The 27,819-nt window shown below is 39.2% G+C and overlaps 1 protein-coding gene across 6 annotated transcripts in view; it reads right to left on the bottom strand.

The window, feature by feature from the left end:
- Positions 1 to 27,819, bottom strand: part of rk (G-protein coupled receptor rickets) — a 37,155-nt gene that overhangs the window by 4,263 nt on the left and 5,073 nt on the right. For 4 of the 6 annotated variants that reach the window (XR_013059464.1, XM_033337178.2, XM_033337179.2 and 1 more), the window contains exons 2-10: positions 6,377 to 6,448; positions 5,200 to 5,271; positions 4,868 to 4,936; positions 3,923 to 4,066; positions 2,983 to 3,123; positions 2,341 to 2,406; positions 2,096 to 2,239; positions 1,945 to 2,016; positions 1,341 to 1,633 (exon numbers count right to left, since the gene is read on the bottom strand). Coding sequence is in view for 5 of the 6 variants with exons in the window: in XM_033337178.2 (XP_033193069.1) it covers positions 1,341 to 1,633; positions 1,945 to 2,016; positions 2,096 to 2,239; positions 2,341 to 2,406; positions 2,983 to 3,123; positions 3,923 to 4,066; positions 4,868 to 4,936; positions 5,200 to 5,271; positions 6,377 to 6,448 (1,073 nt within the window). In the remaining variant the exon portion in view is untranslated. Of the gene's footprint in view, positions 1 to 1,340; positions 1,634 to 1,944; positions 2,017 to 2,095; positions 2,240 to 2,340; positions 2,407 to 2,982; positions 3,124 to 3,922; positions 4,067 to 4,841; positions 4,937 to 5,199; positions 5,272 to 6,376; positions 6,449 to 27,819 lie in introns of those variants that run through there. The other 2 variants (XM_076622474.1, XM_033337183.2) reach the window with 2 other exon arrangements.

The following is a 27,819-nucleotide window of genomic DNA, read 5'->3' as shown; positions in this document are numbered from 1 at the left end:
GTGCTGCAAAGTCGTTTTTTTCATTTTTTTTTTTTTTTTTTATTTGATTTGAACGAATCGATGATCGAAGAGAGATATTTGGATGATTTCTCGCGTAGCAGAATGTGTGTTGTCGTGAACTTATGCCTTTTTTAACGATTCTCTGAGAACCTTCAATGAATGGCGAATTTAAAATAGAGTATATTGTAGTTTCGCTTGAGTATATGTTTTTGAGCTTTACAAGATATTCTTACGTTCATTGAAACAAAATGTTAATAATATGTACAAAGAAATACGCTGTATTAATAGCAGTTAATTATAGGTGGAAAGTTTATTACATAATAATTATTTATGTTTCTTATTAATATTTCTGAGCAATAGAAAGATTGATATCAAAGAGTTAAAAAGAGGAAGCACAGAAAAATGGAAAATTTGTCCATCAATTTTAACCTTGTTAATTGTAAAATGAATTTTAGATTCGCCATAGATGATAGTCGAAACATCATGTAATTTGTTTCAAGTGGAATACTTTATTTCTATCTTTGAAGTGTTTAATTCTCGAATGTCGAAATTTGTTTATCCATGTGGAAAAACGGTGTTCGCATGTGGATTGTTGGGAATGTTCTCAAAACTTGTACAGCTTGAATTTTCACTGAAACAGTCTTAAACAACGTAAATGAATTTATGCGGCTTGCGCTTTGCAGCATTTCAGTGTCGGTCGACTCATAAACTAAAATGTAACAAGCTAAGTTTTTAACAGGATAGAATTGTTTCGCTGTTACGATTCATTTATTACTGCAAGATTGATGTAGATATCTTCATCATTTCCGTTACAATGTTCTAATACGGTAGCGATCTCCGAAAACTTGTTACTTTCTTCATCTGTTAGTGAAGTATTTTGATACTGTTGTGAGAGGTGTCATGATAAGATGATTAGTGGCAATGAGTAAAATAATCAAAGGAATCTTCAATTGATGCAGTTCAAACATATTTATATGTGTTTATATTTGAAGGTGCAAAAATACACAGATTGCAACCGTGATAAAAAATGCAGAGATGACAAAAAGGGCAAGAAGGAACTAGAAAATAGAAAAAATAGATTTTTAATTCAATTATAAACTTACATAAGTTTTAAAAAAGAACGGTAAATATAATCTATTTATATAGATTTGTATTTATAATTTTTCTGTCGAATATCTTAAAAAAAGATTGAAATCTCGATAGAAAGATAAAAGGATTTCTTGAAAGAATAATGATAAATATAGAACAAAAGGAAATGTCGAACAGTATCAACTTGAAGGATCCAGACTATGAAAGCTCGAAGGATCTCAACCGGGGAATCAGTCGATTGAGCTACTTACTAAGCTGTGGCCAGATATCGGTAAAGCTCGAGTTCCAGAGGATCATATCAAAATCGTTGTCAGTTGGGAACAGGATCGACTCTTGAACGGAGGACTTGGTCACCGGATCCTCCACTTCGACCGACAAGAACGAGCAACAGTGATAAGCGTACGACAGTACCATCGTTTGCACACGTGGAAACCTTTCGGGAGCCGGGAATTCTCTTAATGCTGGGTTGTTGAACGTCTTAAGATGTAACAGACCTGACAGTCCCAATGTTGGCAGTGCTGGAAATACGTTATTCCCGAGATTTCTGAAATTTAAAAAATACAAAATAAATGTATAACGTGTAATAACAAGCCAATAAATACTACTAAGGAAATGTGTTAAAAAAGAATAAAATTATAGAAAATTAAAAACCCTGCTTTTACTTGAAATTTCCTACGTTTAGTTTAATTTTCTTTTTCATATAATAAATCACGAAAGAAAGGATAAATTTAACAAAATTTTTACTCTGCTCTTCGATTACTATTTACTCTATATAATTATACATAGAATTGTATATAGAAGATAGAATACAGTTATGGTTTTTAAAGTAAAAATGCGGTTTCCTTCGACACTCACAAATCCTCTAAATGTTTCGTCTCTTTAAACGCATCGGGATGAATATATTCGATGTAATTGCTCTCTAGATCCCTGAAACATAAAGTCCTCTTTTTCAAGACGATAACGGTGAACTACCTACACGGGATTAATTGCGAGAGACGACACTTACAACACCTGCAACCTTGACAACCCGACGAACGCGTCGCTTGGGATCACTTGCAGCTTGTTGTTCGACAGAAGCAGGTCGTGTAACATGTTCAGACCTTTAAACGGCTCATCTGGCAATGAAGGAATCACGTTACTGGCCAAATCCCTGGAAAGAGAGATGTTTCCTTTTTATGTATAAAATAAATATTTAATTTTGCGAACCTCGTATTTACCCAACTACTTAATTATTGCTTTCTCAATACTTACAGAACCCTCAGTTCGCTGCAATTTCGTAAATTTGGCATCTCCGTTAGAAAATTCGATTTCATGTCGCTGGAAACGGTGAAAATAAATGTCAATAAATAAACAATCTCGATAGGGGAAGAAATAACATTTTTGAAATAAACAATCGAACGATTTTTATAAAGGGAGAATTCGGTGCAAGGTCGAATTACGAATTAATTATCCATAGAATCTGATTTTATTTTGAATCGATTGAAATTCTACCCACTTTACATTAGTACGGCAATCCATTATAGTGGAATCTCGTTTAAGATACCTCGGACTAAATCGATATGAAATAAATTACCATAACACAATTTTATTATAATTTATTATTATAACTTTATGTTATGGTAATTTCTTCCATATCGATGTATGTGTACCAGACAGTTTGATGCGGCACAACGAATTTATACGCCAGTTTAACTTCATCAATTTCTCATCGTATTATAATTTAATTTGCCATTAATCAAGTTATATCGACGTGCAATTAATTCGTTATAATAGAATGCTGCCTCAACCGCATTAAACTACCACGGTGAATTTATACTTCAGTCTTTGATATTCTACATCCTGTCGTACGTTTATTTGCATTAATCATTCGCGTTACAATCGAAATCCACTTACAGACTTTTCAATTTTGGACACTGCTCGCACAGACTTGTTGGAACGCTCGTCACTTGTGCTCGATCTAACCTCAATACCTCCAGCGATTTTGTCCCATTTAGATTCGGGAATATCCGTAATTCTTTCAGATTCGAAAGAATCCTAGAAAATAATTTCTACGTTACATTTCTTTTAATAGACTTGGATTCTATTTAGCGATAAACTGGCAGATTTAGACCTTAGTTATTCTCGACTTGGAAATTTGCATGATATTGATCCAAAGGAAATATTTTCTATTTACATTGTTAAAGCGTAATATAAAAGCTTTCGACTTAACTTCGTTTTGAAGTATATCAAATTTCTAACTTTCTTTTATAATACATGGTCGAAAGTTGAAGTTCGAGCAAATTTTGTTTTCTAAATTTGTATCTGTATTTATTTCTCAAACACGTTGTCCCACACGTATACCAAATTTAATTTTTTAAATTCATTTAATTCTTTCTCTTTCATTGTCCTTCCCCTTCGAGAAACAAGTTTAATTATCTTCTTTACCGACAATACGCGGATGTTTTTTAAAATATAGATACTTATTTTCTTGTATATCAATAGTCCAATTATTCCCCGAATCTATTATTATAATTATGAGATCTCTGATGGAAAAAAGTCCGATCTTCGTGTCTGACCACAAGAATCGCTATAAGATTTATTTACTTTTAAGTACAGTTAGCTGTTTTTGACGAGTATACTCGTCGTGAAGAAACGGCAATATTTTGTGTTATGACGAGCTCTGTCGGTAACAAAATTAAAGAATAAAACATCTTAATTCTATATTATAACGAGTATACTTGTCATCGTTTATTTTTTGCGACACGTTTTAGGTGCTTTTCAAAGTTTCCAAAGTAGTCGCAACGGCTAACTGGTTAACAGCTGACAAATCGTCTCGAGAAAAATCTATACTCACAATTTACGGAGCTTGTATAGATTGCGGAAAGTGTTGCCGTGTATTTCCTTGATCGGATTTCCGCGTAGATCGAGCGACAATAGATTAGTGACACGCTGAAAAACGTGTTCCTCCAGTGTTTCGATCCGGTTGTTCGACAGGGACCTACGGAACCGACGGAACATACACGAATACGACTTTCTTGGCTTCCTTCCCTTCGGTGAAAACGGAAAACAAAAGGACCGGCGTCGATCTCTCTTTCGCGGTTTCGCTTGTTTCAGCAATTTTTAAAATTTTGTCATTATCTTCTTAACCATACATCGGCAATAGAAAAGCAGAAAGATCGAGGAAAAGGATATTCCACGGAATCATAACGATCATGATCACTCTGCATAAATCGCTTTGATCGTTTTTTTAGTTTCGGATGAATTTTGGAAATTTTGCGCGTGACATTACCGATAGTACATACATTGAATTTTTGTTCCAGCATTCTTCGGTTCTGACTTCCAGATAAATTACGATTCTTTATTTTCTTTTCACCGATGAGAAACGAGTTTCGTTGATTCGCTTTTTCCTCTCTTTTTTTATTAAAACACGACATCTTCTTTGTCCTATTTTCCTTTGCGAAGGGAAGTTTGTTCGCCGCAGTAACAAACTTTCAGTTAAAAAACGAGACAAAAGATAAAGCAGGAAGTTAGATGAAAAAGTTTAGAAGTCTTTTTATTGTTCAATTTAAATCTCAAGGTGCGGCCCCGATAAGATTTCCCAGCAATGCAGAGTGATAATGGTTGGTACGATTAGGCGAACAATTTTCGTTAAGAAAACGGGAAATCTCTCATTATGGAGATAAAATCGCGATGATATAACTATCCGATCGAAGGAGACGCGGCTCGATAAGGAAGTAGTATTCATAGAATGTAAAAAAAAGTTGTCAAATTACATTTTACTTAATCGATGCACACTTACAGGTCTTCAAGGCCAGAGAGCTTAACGATCGCGGTCGGAATTTTTGTTAAATAATTGTCATCGAGCTCCCTACAAAGCAGACAGAGAATTACAACTTTAAAAAAGATCCGCGGACACTACACGTGATCCCTTTTTATCTTTTTTCTTTTCTCTTTTTTTTTTTTTTTTTTTAGCACATAACGGATCATCCGGTCTCCGTCTTTTTTCTTTTTATTATTCGAGCGATAAATTCTCTTACGAACACAGAGTAATCTTTCTTTTTCGTTTTGCTTTTTCTCTCTTTCTTTTTCTTTTTTTGCAAGAATTTTTGGTGCGATTTGTGGAACACTCACAATACTCGAAGGCTCGTTAAGTTCGTAAATGCATCGTCGGCGATCGTGTGCAAATGATTTCGTCGAAGTAATCTGGAAAAACAGTAAAATACGTTTAAAAATGTGTGAAAAAAACAAGCGACAAAATTGTTGTCGGGTAAACGGTGGATATATTCGTATTCTTGACCTATCTAGCGAATTGTTCTTTTATTATCGTTCTTACGTGAACTTTCGTTTCTTTTGTCTAACGACGCGCACCAGTCCAGTAGAGTTCACTTACTCTAGCGGATACGTTTGATTGTAACGACTCTATTCTAGAAGCGTTGTATATCGATCGTTGCATCCCCATTAAATAGATTTGTTCTATCGTTCTAACAATCGTAAATGGACAATGTCTGCGTTGTTTCAGCGTTTCGAAGAAATTAGGCGTTACATTTATTGTTCGTATGATGATGCACGTATTTGCTGATTATCGTAACTTATCGAATAAAATAATAATTAGATAATTATTGGCGCTTGATAGTTTTCGGTATATTATGTTCACCCAAAAGTTTCTTTCCTTTCGTAAAGAAATAATAGATGCACTACATTTGTTCTTTTATTGGGTTGGCAACCCAACCCAAACCATTGCTAGCTAATGACAAAATCCGCAATCACTTAGTTGCCAACCCAATAAGACAAAAATCACAGCATTTGATAGATTAGGCTTCGTTTGTAGAAAGGTGCATTGTTGCAAAAGACATATTTGTAAAAGAAAGACACTTTTGGGGCAGTCTGATACATAGTATTAGATACGTACACTATTGCAATTAGGGCAAGATTATTGCAATTAAGGTATAAATATTGTTGTTATTTCTGTATTCAGAGGTAGGATCACAATAGCTATTATTTTATTCTTTGGATAAATCTACCACACCGTTCTGAGTCGAAAAACCTTTATCGCACTTTCTTACATGGACTAGGGATAAAATCGAAAGAACATCTCGAACCTATCGATTAAATCTGTCGATTGTATCTGGAACTAGCTTCTAGTTACTATTTATTGTAACTAGCGCATCTGCATTTGGATGGCGAGCACGAGCTCACCTTGTCATTTTCAACAAATATATATATTGCAATAGTACACGTGTCTAATAATATGTATCAGATATATATACATATGCATAAGGGAAATCTATCATTTCCTCTCTGTACTTACAACACTTCAAGATTGAAAATTCGATGGAAGGCACGGGCTGGAATGTCTGTTATGTTGTTGCTCGTTAGGTCTCTGCAACAATCCAACGAATGGTACAATGAATACAAACACCTGTATCAATACATACTATTAAATATATTGTTAAAGTGACGAGTGAAGTGAAATGATCGTGTTAGCCTGTCGTTTCAAGCAGAGGAATAGAAGAGTAGAACTGTTCGTCGTGTTTGTTCCCTGCTTTTTGTAATTATTACACAACAGCCGGATTACGAGCGACATAAGTAATAGAAAATCTAACGAAGTTACGTCCAACGCGTTATTCGTTGGTCTGTTATCCGCGACAAAAATGGAACTTGCATAACACAAAGCGTATGTATGGCAATTCGATGGTCGGATTAGCCGAGATATTCGATAACGATAAGGGGAATTGTTTGTAATTTTTCTTTTTGTCCTTAGTGTCGTTTATCCCGGCCCTGTTATATAACGTAGATATAAAGTCAGGAAAATAAAGAGGAAGGAGAAGACGGGTAATGGAACGAAGAAAGAAATGCAAATAGTACGGACCCGTAAAACTGAAAATTTATTAGCCGCCGTCAAGTACGTTCTGTATTTTCAAGCGTGAACCGTCGTCAAACGTTCCTGACGAATCCTCTCCTCTGCTTAGCTGCCTTCCCAATTTCACACCCACCTCACGAGACAGGACAGACGCGCCGAGTTTACGACAGACCGATTCTACTTCGGTGCGCTCCTCTAGACACCCTCTACATACCGGGTGTCTCAAAACCAGTTGTATTTCGTCGTTTCGTCGTGCCAGTTGTCGGTCCAACGAATTTTTACGTATCTCGTCGTTTGTACGTCGCATCGTCGTACGATACGTCGTGACGCACGAGCGTGCAGCAATTTCGATAGAAATTTCGGTTTTCTGTCAGAGAACGATATCTTCGTTACCTTCAACGATACGAGGATTTCTCGAAGGATTAAAATTTAGGATAAAACAAGGATACAAATTTCCTTCTATCCACTAAATATAAGTTTGCTGTACTTTTATTATTTCACACGCTTCTACGTATTATATCATAACACGCGTTTTGCAGACTTTTGGAACTGGGAATTAAAAAAACCCCCAGGTCAAAAATACGCGTAAACATCTGCAATTTGGCTATTAGTATCTCGTCGATTTTGAATCACTTTACCAAAACTCGCGCGCTGCTACTGTCAATCGTAATGAAAATTGTACGAATATAATTTATACTATTAGCTTGTCCCAAAAGTGTCTTTCGCTATCTGCGCGCAGCTGCTTCATCTGACAACCTAATCTGTGAAACGTAAACGGAACAGGGTAATAGAAGAAAATGGTCACCGCATGGTTCAATGAAATGATAATAAATTTTAAAATAATAATAATAATAAATTCAACAAAAGAGAAAATGTTATGCAACTAACATTTCCTTTACAAAACGAAAGAAAGCTTTGGGACAACCTAACGTAATCGTTGCTCGAAAGAGATATCGCAGAGTAAGCGTGAAAATCGTATGGCGAGCATAGGGTAGGAAAAATAAGAATTCGCAGAAATTTCCATACAATTACGTTTGTACGCCATCCCCCTCGTTGCGTATCCAATCACCGTGTTTTACGGCGACCTGCAAGCTGGATACAATTCGGCGAAGCGTAAGCCTCTCGCGCGGCAACAGCAAATCTGCGAAAATTCTGTCGCTCGTCGTTTTAAATATCGTTCGTTTTACACGGCCGTAAAGTGATTTTCCAACGAACGGTGGTCATATTATCCTCGGTATAGTATCAATTACGTGCTGGTTACCCCTTAACGGCCGCATAAATTCGCCGATATCGAGCACGCAGCCACTTGAACACCACGGATATAGAATGACTGTTCGAGTGTATCCGTCTGTTTAAATGGCTGACGCGTGACTCGACGATTTATGCGCTTAGTGTCCTGGCTGCTAGAAGCAACACCGGTATTTTCGCTAATTTCCATCGTATTCGAAGCTTGACGGTATCTGGCGAAAGTATTCTCCAACGGTTACCATGGAAGATACAACGTGAGGAAGATACAGAAAATGAAATACAACGTGGATAATATCGTGCTCGCTAGGTGAAGCATCTTGAAATTTTATCGGCGCTACGCAACGAGACGCGACTACTGCTCTTGGAAAAATTTCAGCTCAATCTGAAAGTATATACAGGGTGTCTCTGATTTAAATGTCGGAACTTTAGAACCGCGTGTGAAGGCGATAAACTAAGAAGAGAGAGAGAAATAGAAAAATAAACAGGGAGAGATTTGCTGGTTTTTGATAAATTTTGAAGAGAATCGCGAATTATTCGTCTTATCGTCGTTCGAAATTCTGATTTGTCGCAGCAATGCGAGCGTTACGTCTAACAATGACTGCTCTAGACGACTATTTTATAATTAATAATATATTATTATAAATAATAGTAATAATCGATGGCAAGACGAATAAATAGATGTAAATAAATAAGCTAAGACAAGATCTTTGTTCCTTTTCCCCCGATTTTCTCCAAAACGAAGCAAAAGGACGAGCAAATCTCCGATGGTTTTTTTCATCGATACTTTGACCACCGACTGAAGTCGATAGATCTTGGCAGAGAACGAAGAAATGCGTCGAATGGTATGTAAAATAACGTATAAGAAAATAGAGATGATTTCGAAATCTTTGAAACGCTTCCACTTTCGGAAAAAAACACGTGCGCCATGTGACGTATCACTCGAAACCGTTCGAGTTTTCCTAATGAAAATGCCTATGTTCTACCGTTTTAACGCTATATGGCTCGTCCCAGTCGCTGGAAACATACTGTATACTTGCTACACTCGTGCAATATATAAATATCTTGTTGCGCACCTCCTAAGTACATTTTCAGATTTGTCCCAAACTTTATCGATACAATCACGACAGCCGGATCTCGTTGCGGTGCTAAGAAAATTTCAAAATGTTCCATATAACGCTTGTGATATATTCGTAAAGGATGTTTGCAAATGCTCAAATGTTTTTACGAATTTAAAACGCTATGTGCCTTCTTCTTCCATTTTCTCTATTTCTTAATCGAACGTCGAACGAAGAACAACGTTGAAAAGCACCAATTAAAAAGCGAATATTAAAAAGAAAAAAAAAAAAGAAAAAGAAATGCAAAAGAAAGCGAAGCTCCGTTGTTCCGTGTGGTTTCCGTGTGGCCTGCGTGTTTCCACACATCGATCGAGTTAACTTACGCAGGCGCATCCGCGAATTCTGCCAAACTTATGCAAGACAAAGATATTATTTAATAGGATGAAACTTCCTGCGGATCCCTTGATCCGTTTCTTTACTTCATTTCCGGCATTCCAGAGAATTCGATTTCGTCGATTCTGCGTTCGCGATACGAATCTTTTCGAAGCGTACACGCGTGTCTGCGCCGAGCAAGGCGTCTGCCGTCGAAATTGCTGAAAAACCGAAAGCGGAGCGAAGTTTTATTAGATCGGGGAGATCGCACGGATAATATGAAAATTGCTTAAATCGTGAGACGAATTCCCGTTGGTTAAGCTGGATCGATCGTACGAAATCTTAGATGGAAGTGGAACAAAAGTGATGTTTTACGAGAGCGCGGAGAAAAAGAGGGATATCGTGAATGGTTGCTGGAGCCCAACGAAGTGAATAGAAATCCCATAACGTCGGATTTCAAACGAATCGAATTTTATCCCAGGCGATACAAATCCGATGACTTCATACACACACGCGTTACCGATTATCAGATTATCAATAGTTCCGTGGGGCGACACTCTACCTAGACCAGGCCACACACCGCGGGCCAGACGGGAACCAGATGTCCGCTCATCCTCGCTGCGTACCTCAATATTCTTAAGGACCCGTCATAAATGCCAGTAACTTGCGAGCTAAGGTCCTTCAGACCCAACAAACATCTGTTTTCCGAATCATTTCTAAAGACCATTGTCTACTACGGCTTGACAAGGGAAAGTTAGTTTTTCTCAGGCACGATGCAACTTTCCTCTCACTAACCACTTTCTCTCGAGGGCGGCTAAGACCCTTCCTAGTCCACCAACCTTCGTTTAACCAATTAACAACGAAGCCTATTTCCCTCAGTCTCTTAGCCAAAATCGTCATCAACAAATCCGATGGTCCCAAGGTGCATCTATCAAGGATCTTAGAGTTTTTGATTGGAATCGTCGAAGAATTTCTATGTTGGAATTACTCGCTGTTCCCCATAGTTGGTCGGTATGTTTAATGGAAAAATATTTCACAGAACTTTTCAGTAGCAAAAGCGAAAACTTCGAAGGAATTCGAGTATGATAAACCATTCTTCTCCTTCGAATTATGAAGCTTCCCTCTGTGCTTCTGATTTACGAAGCAGTCTTCTACAATAATGGAGGAAGTGCTGCATATTTGGAATATCAGCTTGTTTAAGACGAGTAAAAAATTATGGCAGAGGATGGAAGAACGAATAAAACCGCGTTTTATTTATATTTATTTATATTATACGGGAAATGAATAAACTTGGACGTTTCAAACTTTCGGTAACAACGAAAAGCAAAAAGTATATGAAACTCTGGTCCGATTGAAAAATTACAAAATATTGCCGTTTCTTCATGACGAATATACTCGTCAAAAACAGCTAACTGATTAAGATAATTGTCAGTACTACAAAGTTAATAAATCGCATAATCTATCCGTTCGTGCATTAATTCTACGGTTTCGTGAACAATTTGTTCCTACTACTCTCGAGAGTACAAACTGTGACGTGAAATTGTAGGCTTTTAATGTTTCGTTTTAACGTTACGAATTCGGAATTCCGAAGAGAAACCTACCGAGGAGGATGTTGTAGGCCTCTTTCGCGATGCGAATTACGAGGAAATGTCCTACTGGACAAATTGTAAAATTTAAATAAATAAATAAAAAAAAAAAAAATTACGAGGACAGAAGGGACGAAGAGTGCAGTGTTTCTTGTGAAATTCGTGAGTACACTGTGAATGTACTGGTTAATGAGCGCAAAAGTTACACCTGTATCTACCGCAAGTAAATTTGAAGACTTAGAACTGATACTTATCAAGTCTAGTTCCTACGTTGTGCGATTTTTGTGCCCGATTAAATCGTAGGAGAAAGTAATTTTATTATCATCTCGTTTTTTAATCAGTTAACGTTTGACGAGTATACACGTCGTCGTTTATATTTATTTACATGAGAAATTTCTGAAACTAAATTCCGCAGTTAACTGGTTGAACTTATACAGCGAAGGTAAATTGGAACATCGCTGTTGCGAATTACATCTGCGTTACCCTATCGAAATCGTTATTTTCTTTTATTTTTAATTTACCATAAATTGGCCTTTTGCTGCAGATTCAGTTCAAGAAATATCAAAGTTACGATTCGTCGGCCAATGTCTTTGGTTAACAGATCGTTCGCTCTTATCGTTTGCGGTGTCACGAGTTAGATAAAGTTAGTAGCCTTTTAGGTAGTTTGGTATTCGAAATTACCAACAGTGTTCCAAATGCGCTGCACTTCCTCTATCTATTCTAATACGGTCTCGTAGCTTGACAAAACAATAACATACATTTACGCCACTTTTGCACGTTGTTTCGCTGCCTGGCGTTTAATAGCGCGATTAACCCCGTTCGTCACGCTCATTACGCTAAGATGGTAGAACGGAAAAGCTACCTCCGCTGGAAACAACGTGCCCAAAATCAAGCACGAAGCCGAATCTAGGTTAGATGGAACGCAAAGAATCGAGCAGTATCGAGTTTTATCGGATCTTTATGCTAATCGACGAGAAAAACTTGCGAAATAAGCCGGGTACACTCTCCGAATCCTTTTGTTCAACGAATCGTAACCGAGCGCAACTCTGACGTATACGCTTGGTTGGGAATTCATATTGTAAGATTTTATTATTTATTTATTTAAGGTGGATTAAACAGGCGTTGGTTGAACAGGAAACGATGGTTATTTAACGTGGACTAAATACAGTAATGTGCTATAAGTAAGACAAGTAAATAGTTAATTTACAACTCTCGTCATCACGGTTCCAACGCTCACAACACTTTGACTTCTCAACTCACACTGATCGTTAATTCGTCTTTCTCCCTTTGTCTTCCCTTAGCTTAGCATCCCTTTGTCTTTTCAAAGGCCAGGGTCACGTAGGTCCTTTCTCAGAGTAACTGTTCGACTGAAGGACCGACGACAAATTGATGGACCAGTCGGCACTTCGCCTTTCTCGCGACATTGTTTATGGTCCACCCAATATCTCCTAGCCATTTGTCTACGATACTACGATATGTACGCGATTCCACGGTTTAACCAGTTGTTTGTCGCGAGCTCTTCGAGAACTTTGAGAAACGTGTACCTAAAACGTGTCGCGAGAAGTAAGCGATGACGAGTATACTCGTCGAACACGGAGTACGCGTGGCTGTTATAATATAGAATCAAGTTGCAACGAAATGACTGTTCTATTTGCGAATGTTATTACTGACAGGGCTCGTGAGAGAAGAAAGAAAGGCAAAAGACGAATATTTCGCGTAACACGCAGCCAGCGATTGCCCGATCCGAAAACTTTCCTTCGTAATGCTTCCTCGTCAACGGCTGTTTTTCGTTCGGACGATGGCCAGACACGAAGAACAACGACGTTTATGAATTTCAAAAGACTCGGCCCCCATGATCGTACGTTTTCATAATCGCCGCCAATTAATCATTCTGTCGGCTCTTCTTATCCGACCTGTTTCACGCTCGGCTAAGCAAACATCGATCCATCCGACGCAAGCTCGAGATGAGACTCGTCGAAAACGAAGCAGAACGAAAAGGATGCATTGATTTTTCGCGCCGACTGAACGTCGCTCGAATAAAGAAGAAGAAAGAAAGAAAAAGGAAGAGAGAAGAAAGAACGTGAACTCTTTGCGAGGTTTGCCTTTCTTCCAGCATCTTTGCCTCGGTAATGAAAGTTTTTTAGCTCCCAAGAAAAGGTTTCGCGGAGTTTCACGAAGAGGACAGGAAGGCTGTTTGCGTTCAATGGGAATGTTCGATGACTTTTTCAAGAGGAAGTTTCGCGGAGGGGATCGTTTGCAAGAGAGAATCCTAGTTTCTCGGATCGGGGGAGAGAAATGGATGGCGAATGCTCGGAGAAGTTTTCTTTCGCGCGTCTCGTGTAGCGTGGAGCAGCGGTGAGCCACGGATAGGAGTTTATCGTAACGAGAGACGCGTTTACGCGGAACTAGCTGCCCTTTCTCTGACAATTTATCTTCCTCGTCATCGCCTTTAAACGCCTGCTTCAGCAGTTAATTGAATTTCAAAAAACGCTATGATAACGCTACGTCGTCGAAGTACTTCGACGAAATACTTCGCGGACAATGTGGAAAATAATCGAAATAAACGTGGAATCGTTGTCGGATAATCCTAGAAGAATTTTTACGTTGAGCGGCAATATTTCCACGAAAATGGTAACTGCTACGCTTGGCAATAAAAACGGTACGTTAGATACAACGTTCTCGAAAAATGGCTTTTATCGATCGCAATTTTTTCCGACTGGGTCGAAAATAAAAAAAGAGGAGAACAGCGAGGAACAAGAGGAGCCGGGAACGACGAGGGATCGGTCATTCGGAGGCGGAACGGAGGCGGGTGTCATCGTTATTCCAATCGTAGTCGTCTCGCTACTTTTCATCATAGGTTTATCTCGGTCTTTTTTGGCTCTTTCTCTCTCCCGTATGTCGCGTTGTTCCACAAATAATGCAGCCACCGTCTTTTTTACGAGCTTACTGCAGTAAAAGGGAAATGATCCCCCTACTGTGTTCGAACGATCGATCGCTGGAGGGTAGTTTATCCGGCTCGAGGACTATACCGATTTTCCATCCGCTTTTCATTATGTTATCGTAGCTTGAGTCGAACGGGGCGATGATTTTCTGCGAAGGGAGAAAAGACACGAGCAGAAAGCCCATTGTCGGTATAATATTTCTGTATCAAGTGATATTTAAACCATTCACGGACTGATCGTCGCCGTAAATTGAATGAAACAAGAATTTAAAAGAAAACGATACCCGATCACGCTAACCTCGGAAGATAAAAAAAAAAGGCAGGACATAAACTTTATGCTTTAGTTCCATTCAGCAAGATACGAGGTACACGTTCGGATAATTTCAAGCAACCGATATAGTTATCGAACTTGCGGCGACAAGCGACGTTTAAAAGTGCCGTAATCGAACGTTCACGGTACTTACAGAACGTATAATAATCGCCATTGAGAGAATTTTTAATCGGCGCGGCTACGTTATTTTTAAACGTTACATATCTGTAAATTCGGCAAGGATATCAGTTACTTGAAAATATCTGAACGTGTATAGTACCTCGTATCTCCGACAATTAGCAGAACGCGTGTATCTTTTCTTTTTTTGCTCTTTTATTCTTGCGTAGTCGGCTATCATTTTTGAAAGATATTCGCTTTACTCGTTCCCTTTTAGTTTAATATTTGTCGACACCGTGGAAAACCTATAGGTAAACACGCTGTATCGATAAACTTTCTCGATGTTGTTTCGTTTGGAAGCGAAATTTCTGAATTCCAGGTCGTCCCGAAGTCACAGTGTAGTAGATCGTCGAATTCATCCTGTACACGGCCAACAACTCCGTGAAATTCAAAATCGATTCCTTGTTGAAAAATATGTTTGTTTTTCTTCTATATGAATCGATTAAGATTCAAATAGAAAATTCAAACTTACAGAGATCAATACGAAGACTGTAAGGAAAATCACGCGAGTGAATCATCTATTCCTAATCCGACTGTATCTAATAAAATAAAGAGAATTAACACAAGTTCGTCGCTTTGACTGTTGAAAGGCTTTAGAGAATAGATCGTTTCATAAATTTTGGTCGTGTTTCTTGGCTGGATTTTAATACGACGTTACTTTAATTCGTTAATGCAAATGTTACGTTAGTTTCATGATTTATCAGGAGAACGATCCTTCGGTTCGTCGTACGTTATTTATTTATTACGTTATTATTTATCCTCGATGCTTTGAAATATTATTATTATTATCTTCGTCAATATGATAGAACGATTCACGGTCAATAAACGAGCGATCTAGTTCCAGCGTGTACGAGAATCACGCGGGTTTCGCTAGTGAATGACCCGCGATTTGCATGACACAACTACTCGAGATCTCGCTAATTTAAGACGATGCGTTACGTTCGAATGACCTTACGTGGCTGATCACTGAACTCGTTTCAACGTACGCTATTGTGCCATGAATGAACATCTACGCTATTCTATCGAAAAAGTTGTACACAAAACGAACGAACAATTGTACGCTATTTTATTTAAAAACAATAGTCTTGCGTAACACGAATGGAAATCTATACTATTCTATCTAAGAAAAGTTTCATACAAAATGAACGAGGATTTCTACCAATCTATTTAAAAGAAAAAAAAAAAAGAGTTTTACGTAGAACGAAGGAAAATCTACGCTGTTCTATCTAAGAAGTGTTTTACGTCAGATCTACACTATCCTATAAATAAAATAAATCTTCTGGACAATCTCGACGAAGGATAATTCGCGCGTACTCGTAAACAGACGCAATATATTCTGCGGAACGTGGAACAACTTTTCTAACAACGATCGTCTCGTTCGCGCGAGATATTATATTCCCAAACAACGAGTATGAACGTTAATGAAAATGTGTGGAATAACGACGAAGCTCGAACGATTCGATTCATAGCCCGACGATTTAACGAGTATTTCTACGAAATCGACCAGGCATTTAATATTAGATTCTTAAGTCTGTGATTTATCTAACTGTGAATTTATCGTGTTTCGGGTTAGCCCGCTGTAAATTTAGTATCGCGTGATTTACGATATGGATCTAAGGAGAAATAAACCCGCGTGCAGAGAAAGCGCGTGTCTGGATCGAACAATTAAAAAAAAAAAACCTACTCACGAGAATTAATGCGCCATTCTGTTCCGACTTCTAAATTTACTGTCAACGTTCGCTCGATAACGACCCTTATATTACACCGGGTAGAACCATTCTGGTCCTCCGTATTACGCCATACGATCAAGATATTAGATTACGCGTATCGTGCAAGAGAGAAAAACGCGTAACAGCAGTTGGAAAATGTCCGAGAAGAGGAGGAGGAGGAGGAGGAGGAGGATAGAATTCACCAGGACAGGGACCGAGTGATCCGTCTTCTGTTTATGACCGGTCGTTTTTCACGATAATACTCGAAAACTTTCGCGGTGATATAAAAGCTACCGTATGACAACGGGCGATGGGTCTGGCCAGGAGTTCCTCTATCTACTGGAGATCGGTTTCGCGTCGGATGGACGAATTAGAGGATCCACGACGCGTCGCGTGGCTTCGTAGACGCGTATTGGGCTGGTCGCAGTGGCCAGTGGGACGATCTGTGCACGATGAAAAGTTGAATTTTACGATAATTTACAATTTCGCGATAATATCACAGATACTCGAAACGCACTGGTACTTTCTTCTTGAATGGACAGGCTAACACCAGAACTACCGACTGTCGAGACGAGGCTATTTCTTTCAAAATCGGTCAGAACCACCGGTGTTTAGAAAATACGTAATAATACTTTCATATTTGTCGATTTATTACTTTCTTGCAAAATGAATTCCACGGTACGTGGTACGTTTTTATTAGACGAAATGTATTATACATCTGGCACAGTGATCGCTGAAGGAGGCTTGGCACGTTTATAAAATCGTAGAACCGGTCATTTTCACTGGTGCGGTAGTTGTAGCGTCAGCATCGCGATCGATCCGGAATTTTCCTGATGATCGACACCGTCGTATAGAACGATACGTAAAAATTCGTAAAAAATTGTACAAAACGAGGTCGACGATTACGGAAGAAAAGCAATTTTGGTCGAACTTCGAGTTTTAATGTTTAATCGTCTAACGTCTAATCGTAACGATACCATTCGTCGCTTGACGAATCTTCGAGGCTGATCTCCTAACGCTAACTTGCTCGTACCGTGTGCCTTTAAAGTTCCCGATATTTGCAAGCGGACAGAAAATTGCGTTAATTATTATTCGCTTGTCTGCGAAGAGAGACGTTACAACCTTGTAAGAAGATTATTTATACGATGTGGATGAATCATGTGGCCAGGTAAGTAGCAGTGACGTGGCATTGGAAGTTTTCACGGGCGAAAGCCAAAACTCATTAACGTCGCCTCGCGTTAATTTTTCGTCGACGACAGTTGATAGGCATCGATCGATACGTCTCTTTCGTGAACGCAGCATCGACGATCGTTTTTCTTCTCCCTCGCCGATTAATTTCAAACTCAATGTCAAACGTACCACGGCAGAGGGAAATACTTAAAAGTCCCATTAATTTGACCGAGAGAAAGGAAAAGGGAGGAAGAAAATTCTTTTTTCCCCTCCTTATCGAACTCTCAGCAAACTCTCAAACTGCATCGAACGTGCTACGACGAAACGATACTTACGAACGTTGCCAATCTGCTTTAACAAAAGAGCAGGGGAGGAAAAATTGAAAGAAAGAAGGGGAGCGATAGCTCGGAATAGAAAATAAAAAATCGTTTAACTCAAACCCGATTCAAACTCTAAAGATCTTACGTTTCATCCCGGACGACCCTAGTGAAAAGAGGAGAGTGCAAACTATCGTTTGATATTCCAGTCACGCCCTCACCGCTGGTATTTGAATCACTTTGTTACTGTCCGAGAAAGTTTCAATCCGATACCTTTAAATAAGCATGCCACTTCGTCCTCTTATTAGAGAGAAAGAAACGCTGTCTCATTTTTAACCCTTTTATTGCTAAAGGTGACTATAGTCGATCAACTTCCATTTAACGTGCACGATTCGTAATATACTGCAGCTGACTATTGTTATTAAACCACGCTCTTTCTCTGCATAAAAAAATGATTATAGATTGTACATTCAGTCTCGAGTGTATCTTGTATAATAAAGATGACCGTAATCATTTAACACAGTCGATTCGTATTATAGCGGAGCTGACTATTCTTATTCAACCAGGTGCTTTCACTGCATAAAAAGATGATTAAAGGCATTCAGTCTCGAGTGTGTCTTGTACAATAAAGATGATCGTAATCATTTAACACAGTCGATTCGTAATATATCGGAGCTGACTATTGTCGTTCGACCGCGTGCTTTCGCTGCATAAAAATATCGTTATAGTCGTTCGGTGTCCAGTGGTTGTTGTATAACGAAGATGACAGTAATCATTTAATACGGACGATTCGTGATATACTACAGAGGTGACTATAGTCACCCAACTTTGTACTTTCATTGTATGTAAAAGGCTATTATAGTCACTGCGCTACGTGTCTAAATATTTCTGAATATACAGGGTGGTTGGTAACTGGTGGTACGAGCGGAAAGGGGGGTGATTCTACGCGAAAAAAGAAGTGGAAAATATAGAATAAAAATTTTTCCTTCGAGGCTTTGTTTTCGAGAAAATCGACTTTGAATTTTCGGTCGGTACGCGTGCACTTTATCGCGTCTCGTTGTAACGGATCTCACTGTGGATCGTTGTCTCGATTGACGTTATTTTTTTAATTTTTTCAATTTTTATTCCATATTTTCGACTTCTTTTTTCGCGTAGAATCACCCCCTTCCAGCTTGTTACCAACCACCAGTTACCAACCACCCTGTATATCGATCACAACGAAAGGGCTAATCGTTCGTGAATCGGCTCGTCGATCAATCGAAATAAATAAAAAAAATGCCCACTGATATTCAGATTATTTATTATTATGGCCAGATGGTCGATAGACGAGCGTAAACATCTAAAAGGAACGGTGAAGGACTATTAATCACGCCGGTCACGTCCATGACGTGGATCGCGTGTACATGACGTTATTGTGAAAGTAATTCCAGCGACCGTTGCCAAATTCGACCCATTTACCTCCACGGAAAAGGAATATTTTTTGAAGAAATTTTATTACGATCCCCCGTATAAATTTCGCCTCTCGGCTACAACGAGATACGATTTTTTTTATTCTCTGCTCTCATCTCCATTGCTCATATTGTAAAGCAGCACGACTACGTATATCGTGAGGGGAAAGTAAAAGCCGAGTCTCGAGATTATTGTTTCTTCGATTACAGTCACTCGCGCGCTTCGTTGGGCAAGCGGAGAACGAGAGTTTGCGCGATCGACACTCCAACGAACTGGAAGGATATTTTATTCGTTGTTTGATCGGAGAAGCAGTTCGTCAAACGAACGACGTCTTTTATATTCTATTACAACGTGTTCTTTCATTTTATTTCCTTCCATTTCATTTTATTTCATTTTATTAGATACGAAACTTTCGTTACGTTGTACTCGCAACTTTCCTTCTTCTTTTACGCGATCCAATCTCTTTTCTTTTCATTACAAGTCTCGTATCCGATAGCGTACGCGTTCTTCTGATTTAAATTCTTATGATTTTCTCTTAACGATTCTTCATACCGAAGAATTTATCGTTCTCGTTAGAGGCTAGTGTCTTTTAGACGATTAATTAACAGCTGCGTTTTGAATGATATTTACAATTGTGTATCGTAATTGCATGTATTTTTATTCTGTTTGTTATTCTTAACTATTTATCTAGAATGTTATTTAAAGAAATTCAGCAGGTTTACGTAACAAGTATTTAATCGCAAAGATGGTGATGAAATTAGGTCAACCGTAAGTGGAGTAGAGATTATGTAAAACTATGATAAGTAAAATTGCTTCGAGTTACATTAACTGTAAATTTCTCAGAAAGTTACGCAATTCCTAAGATCGGACAGAGATTTCTCATTCGTCGATTATATTCAAACCTTGAGTCGTTCGGTAACGTAGCGACTAAATTCGTCGAAACACTTGCTCGACGATACGTTATTTACCAATCAAGTAAAGATCACGTACGTCCACGCCGATACCTACTCGTAGCTAAATTAAATATCACGTACGTACAACGTACGTGGACAGTATTGACCTATATAACAAATTCCAGAACTCAAATGTCAAACGACATAAGGCTGGGAACTCAATATACCCTGAGACATGTACTACCATGCATACTTATAGACATTCCTGTTGAACCAAGTTGGAGATATCGCATAAAACCGACCAACGAAACTAAATAACGAAAGTCTGAGTACGAAGAGATAGCAAAATTTTGAATACAAGGTGTCATACAACGAAACAACGTATTTACGATCGTACGAAAAGAAATCTTCTCAGCTTCTCAGAGTTAAACTATCCTGAAGAGGCGCATGTAACGACAAGAAGATATTTTTACCAGATATTCGAGAATGATTATCTTTACGCCATTTCTGGACACGATTCTTCATTCTCAGCGCAAAGGAACCAACGTCGAAGAACGCAGTTGCTTCGCTTTCGTCTAACGAAAATTTCGTTACCGTATCTGCTTCTCGCGATCGCACGTCGCTGCTTGGCATTGACAGTGGCCACGTAAATTTTATAGCAGAGGTTCGACCGCTATTCGCCAAAGCGCTACGAAACCTTCTACTTGTAGCGATACAACCAAGGATGAGCGAACGTTGGTGGAGAACTAAGGCCAGCTTGATAGCGGTGTGAGTGGTAATTTGGCCATGTGACGCAAAACCCACGGAATTATAAATACAGCAAATTTCAACAGGTAAGAATGGAAACGTAACGTAGACCTGCCTCTTGATTCGGTAGAAGCAAATTCGAAATTATTCGTAACGCTATCAATGCCAAGCAGCGACGTGCACGTTGTAACGCGACGTGTTTGTCAGTAGGAAATACGAACGGCCAAGGAATTTTTTCTTAGAGGAATTCTGCGCGCTCTCTCTCTCTCTTTCTCTGCCCCTCGACGTTTTACTTTTGATATTGTCGCGCTACAAATACCTTAATGAATGAACGCGATCCTACGAGAGTGAATTTCCTTCGAAATCGAGCGTTCTGCGCCAGATTCCATCGGGCTGACGAGTCGCGATATAGGTCAGAGCGAACGTCGTCTCTGGTTATCGAGATTCCATCGTGCACGAGAGAAAAACGGGGTAAAAGCGAAGGAAAAAAAGAAACCAGAAGAAAGAAAGAGACGAAGAGGAACAAAGAGGGGAGAGAGAGAGAGAAGGAAAAATTGCAAGACCGCGAGAAACGCGCGCAGACGTTTGCCAAATGAATTTTCGTTTCGCTTTGAGGCTTGTCACCCTTGATAAAATGGTCGGGGAGAGAGGGATCGATCCCGACGAGAAAGAATCTCGGCGTGTCGACCGACTCTCGGACGATCGAGAGCCGGTAATCCGGAAATATTCGTGTCACATCTGTACCGGATACATCACTTTTCTTGGGTCACGCTCGCTGCGCTCGAAACGCCACTTCTCCCCGATGATTGCCCACCGGTGTCAGTGTTTTTCGTTCGATCGCTGCCGCTATTCATAAACATTATTTTCTCCCGGATATTCTTGGAAACTATCGGCTGAATGAACTTTGGAAAATTTCCTCCTTTATTCTTCGCGTATCGTCGTATTTAAGAGGATGTTCCAAGTCTTCGATCGGAGAAGATTCGAGAAGAGGTCGAGAAGAAGTTGCGGGGGAGTTTTGGCGAAATTTTTCTCACTCTTATCCCATCTTCCGGTGTTTGCGAAAATTTTGCGACGTTTAATTTCGAGACTTTCATTTGTAAATTGGATGCTTCGGTCGAGCGATCTTTTTTCCTTTTTCCCATCGTTTCCACGGCTAACGTTGTGCTCTCTGCGAATATACATTTAATCGATTACCACGAAGCTAACGGTAACGCGACTTTGGAACAGGACGATTCCTACTAATACGAGATGCACGTACGCCTGTTCGATTTACATATTTTCGTTTTCGCTTACACAAGTACAGAGCGAGCTAATAATAATGTGAAAAATCCGCGCGACGTTCCACTGCGAGCCGAGGCACATTCTCGCGTAAAATAGCTAAAAATGGTAATTTCGCATTTCAGGACCACTGCCCTGTAAAGAACAGAGAATCTGACTTATCGCGTCTCTCCTCCGCGGTCTTCGCTTTTCGCTAAACTTCTCCTAATTCTACGACGCTACGATCTTCATCTATCAACGTCGAATGTGGCGATTATTCGCAATTAACGAAAAGTCAGCAGAAATGTACCTTCATCGTGGACGATCGTCGAACAACGAATTGTTTCCTACAAACTCAATGAATATTCAACGACGAAAGAATTGAGAAACTACCCCGGATTATCCGTGGGATTGCGTGTTGTCGCAAACGAACACGTTCGGCCAATTAACGAACCCTCGCAGCTTCCTATCGAGGAAACGGGTCTCCGTCTTCAGGTCCAATTTTAGGCGAACGAGCTGTTGACCCGAAACGTTGCACGAGATTCGTTTCCGCGTCGTGAATCGACGCGAACTCCACGACCTGGAGCAGCCACTTGAGCGTGAAAGTCGTTGGCGAATAAAAAGTTGTCGCCGGCGTGAAAATACATGTGCAACGCGAGAATCCTAACGACCAACTAACCGGAAACGGCGAGTACCATTTTTCCTGCTTTCGTTCTTCCATTTTTTCCGTATTCCTTTAACGTTTTCCTTTAACGTTCGCTCACGTTCTTAATATCAGCTCGACCATCGACTGAATATCGTTGTTCCTATTGTCGTAACTCGATAAATATTACGCGTGAGATTTTCCAAAGTTACAAGTTGCTGGATGTGCAGAGCGAATTTTGGAGATTGATCGACTGATAGAGAACCGTGTTCTTCGTTCGTTTCTACTAGGGAACCTCGTATCTGCTTGTACAAGTCCTTTAATCCGAGTATTTTATTGTCCGGATACCTAGATAGCTGTTGCAAGAGAAATGCTCAATGTTACGGTACGAGAGTTAGTATGGTTGATCAAACAATTTTGGTTACCCGTGATAGTCTTTACGAACGATTACAATTTTTCAAAACGATTACGGATAATCGTTATCGACGAGGGAAATTTGATTTTAGTTACCGTACTGTAACCGATATAAACGAATTTTGTATTTTTTCGTTGCCGGTAACCGTTATCGGTGATAAACATTTTTCCTGCATATTGTCGATTGTTGTTAACGTTACTTAGAATTAGTATATATACTTATTTACGATATAAAAAGAATTAACTATGAAACTTGTATATGTTATCGAGCAGATGCTATGAAAATGTATGAAAAGAGGAATTTCTTTTTTTTTTTATTTATTTGTTGAAATTACAATCAATTCTCGCGTTTAGAATTTTCAGTAATTTTTCTGGCGTGGCGCAGTGACATGGCTGTTTATTTACAATAAGTTAATACTTATCATAGATAGGTATAATTTATAAGTGAAAAATATCGTCGTATAGTCGTTCGTAGTAAAAATATTGTACTAAACTATATTTTGGATTTTATCCTTTTTTTTTATATCTTCATGGCGATTTTTTGCTCAATAAAATATACAAGTTTTCCTGTGTTGTCGACGAATATCAATTATCAGTACCGTTAACGACGATCGAACGTAGTCAGAAAAAAATGTTTGTCGTCGATATTGGTCAGCGGTAACCAGAGACAAATTCTTCGCCATCGATAATGGTTATCGGTAACGAAAACAAAATTCGGGCCATCGATAATGGTCACCGGGAAGCAGAAAAAATCCCGGTCATTTATATCGATTACTGGCAACCGAAATGAAATTCCTGTCGTCGATAACGTTTATTGGTAGCCAAAAAACATTTTAATCCTTCATAATGGTTATCCGCAATCGGAACAATCGAAAATTACTATTTTTTTGGAAAGTTTCTTTCGGATTCATCGATAACTGGTTTCCATTTAAATGAGACTGAATTTCCGCTCAACCACTCGCTCAAAAAGTATGTAAAGCAACTGTTACTTCGGATCTCAGTCGTTGACAAGTAAGAGCGCATTTATTTCCCAAACAACTGCAAAACAACAATAAATATAAATAAATAAAACTATATACAGGGTGGTTGGTAACTGGTGGTAGCCGAAAGAAGTCGAAAATATAGAATAAAAATTAAAAAATTAAAAAAATAACGTCAATCGAGACAACGATCCACAGTGAGATCCGTTACAACGAGACGCGATGAAGTGCACGCGTACCGACCGAAAATTCAAAGTCGATTTTCTCGAGAACAAAGCCTCGAAGGAAAAATTTTTATTCTATATTTTCCACTTCTTTTTTCGCGTAGAATCACCCCTTCACCCTTTCCGCTTGTACCACCAGTTACCAACCACCCTGTATAACGTACATACACGATGTTTCAGAATACGTAATCAGCAAGTAGAAGGCAAGTATGTGTTGGCAACTAAGTGATTGCGGCTTTTGTCAATACCACCTAACGACAAAATCCGCAATCGCTTAGTTGCCAATCCAATAATTCGAACGAAAGGAAGAGAACGAAGAGTACAGTTTTAACTTTAAACAAACAATATGAAATTTTACACAAACACAAGAATCCCTAACGACTTGGTGGAAGCGTATGCTTCATCTATCGCGCGTTACATAGACCAGCGAATTTCGACAAGCATCGTAACTATGAGAATTATATTCAGCAGCTAATAAGCGCCAAGCGAACGACGGATAACGCTCGACAAGTTTGCCAAACAGATATCGCATAGTTTAGAAAAGTTCGCAAGAAACGCGCAAACATGAGAATGGTTTGCGATGAATCGACGATGAAGATTTCTCATCCTCTGTGCAACGTTCTCAGCCGATTTTCCTTACGAGAAATTGCAATTGCCGGGGCGATCGTGGCAAGCGTATTTGCGCTGTTCTAATAAGAAAAATAAATAACGAAATGCGTAACAGTTGCATTACGAACGAGACGATCCGCACAAATGTCTCTCCGCTTTCGTAACTCGTCCGAGCTTCTTATTTACCTTCCATTAGTTGACCAAAGAAAAAAAAGAAAAAAGGAAGAGAGAAAGAAGAACGGAAGCGGAAAGAGAAAGAGAAAGAGGAAGAGGAAAAGTGAAAAGAAGGAAGAGGAGCGCGTTATAATTAGAACGAACAGCCCTACTAAATGGGAGTAATTAACGGAGCAAAAGATTCACGTCCGTTCGACGAAAGGATGAATGAAACGGCATTGCCTTCGACGCTGTGCTTTTCGAACCTGCTTCTCATTTTCTATAAATAATTCTCATCGATGTAAAAGCGTGCACTGCGGCGGCGTATACCGAGCGCGCTCTCTCTCTTTCTCTCTTTTAAAAACGGCGCTGATTTATTTTTCGTGCAGCGCGAACGAGATTAATCGGCGCCTAACTGCACGCCGAGATATCGGTCGTTGAAAGAGCCGATGTAGAACCGTCTTTACGTAATAAATGGAGCAACTGTTGATCGCGGAACGATTGCCAGCCAGAGGGTTTTTCCCTCGTTGGAAATTTATGTAACACTTTTCTCTCTCTCTCTCTCTTTTTTTGCGAGTTTTTCTTGATCTTCACAGTTACCAGTTATTCCGGTGACAAATTGCGAAATCGATTATTCGAAAATTTAAGAGAAACGTTTGGCTGGTCGGTGCTTACACAGTGGAGATTTTGCATTTGGAGTTTCCACGGGGACGAAGGATGGGGAAAGATACCGTGGACAGTGAAATTTTATTGGATCGAGCGACGAGTTTGCTCGACTCTGTTCGGTGTACGGAAGAGCGTAAAAGTCGCTTAAGGACTGGATTCTAAAGGTTCGTAGTTGAAGGACACAGATTCAGAGAAATGGCACGAAGAAACGACGATCGACGTTGATCAGGTCGATTTTATGTGAAAGTAAAGACTACGCTCTTAACGTGCACTTTGAGGAATTTCTGCTCTATCAACTTCTAACTCCTCTGATTATCCATGGAAGTTTCACAAAAGATGGTTCGATTGATAGATTTCTTAAAGAACGCGTAAATTAGAGAACTTTAAAGAACTTTACGAATTAATTAGAACTTTGCCAGCAACTGGAACGTAGTGCCAAAGACTGGCATAAGAACAAGGAATTATTAACAAGGGAACGTATACTCGCGCACAGTGCTATAGCGTACAAACTTACAGACGCCTTGGCTGATAAATTTTAGGATAACGAAACGAAATAAACTAGAGGATACGAAGTTAATGCAACGATCCTTAACTGGTAATCCGCAGACGCCAGTGGAGCCACAAAGTCCTCGCACGCGAAATACTGTCGTATTATCCGAGTAAAGGATACTTAGTACACGTGTTTGTTTATTTGTATATATTATAATATAAATTTTTCATCTTCAAAATGCAAGCTTCTTAAGCTTCGAGTGCATGCAGTCTTTTTTATACTTTTTACTGTTTAAAAAGATGTCTGAAAATACGTTGAATTCGTCGTTAGATGATATCGCTATGGAGCAATTTTTAACACTACGCGTTACTTGATTTTTTAAGATTTTTTAACATTTAGACGAAACGAGATTTAAAGAAGAATACGAGGAAAATGAAAAAATTCTGAATATTATTGGTCACGATACATCTGGTCATAATACAAAAATACGATGCACGGTTAAAAGACGTGATCTTTGTATTTTCTTTATGACAACTGCAGCTATAGAATCGCTATATCAGAGCTAGATACAGAAATAGGTATGGCATTGTTTCTCCGTCGATTTACCGACTGCTGACAATCAATAATTGGCGATAATTTCCAGCTCCGGTTTCCTGGGTAGAGCGCGAATTAATCTCGACGACCTGCGTCGATTAATCAACTGCGATTCCACAGACGAAGGAAGATAAATTGCTTCGCTTTTCAAGTGGCCTCTTCTCCGCGCTATCGCCTTCTATTCCTCTGGCCTTTTCCTGCAACCGACTTCCTTGGTGAAAAGAAAAAAAGGGGGGCGGGGGAGGGGGAAGGAAAAGAAGAATATCGCGAAATTGAAAGAAGATCAAATCATTGTGAAGAAAGTTACGGTCGTGGTAAGAAGATCGCGGTGGAAGAAAAAATCACGGCGAAAGGAAGGAACCTTCGAAAACTTTTTAGAGAAGGAAAGTCGTTTCGTTAAAACGACAAAGAAAGAAAATAGGAGAGGAAAGGAGCCGAAAGACGATGGCAAGAAGGTTGCTTAGAAATTTTATTTTAGAAAATTCCTCGTCGCTGTTCGTGAAAAGAGGAGACGCGATAAAAAGTCGTGGAGGAAAAAAGTGACTTTAGACACTCGTTTCGCCCGCGGGAAAACTCCTAATGAACTAATCCTGTCTCTCCGGTAACGCTGTGCCTGGAGAAAACTTCTTTCGCTTTTTACCTTTGTAGAGAAAACTTTTATAAAAACGGTCTTAAACAAAACCAAAGAGAGAAAGAGAGAGATTCGCCGAGACTCTGTCTAAAACGAAGATCTCATCGTGGAAAGTCGCATGGGAAATTCTACTCCGCTAGAGAAAAAACGAAAGTTGAAAACAGATATAATGGTACACTATGTTCCGCGAGAAGAACTTCGAGGAAACAGGAATATACATCTCGAAGAAAGCGAAGAATAGGAAAATATTCTTCAG

Source organism: Bombus vancouverensis, chromosome 10 (assembly GCF_051014615.1).
Source record: "Bombus vancouverensis nearcticus chromosome 10, iyBomVanc1_principal, whole genome shotgun sequence".
NCBI lineage: Eukaryota > Metazoa > Arthropoda > Insecta > Hymenoptera > Apidae > Bombus > Bombus vancouverensis.
Note: the sequence above shows the minus strand (reverse complement) of the source record. Positions and strands in the feature narration are given on the sequence as shown.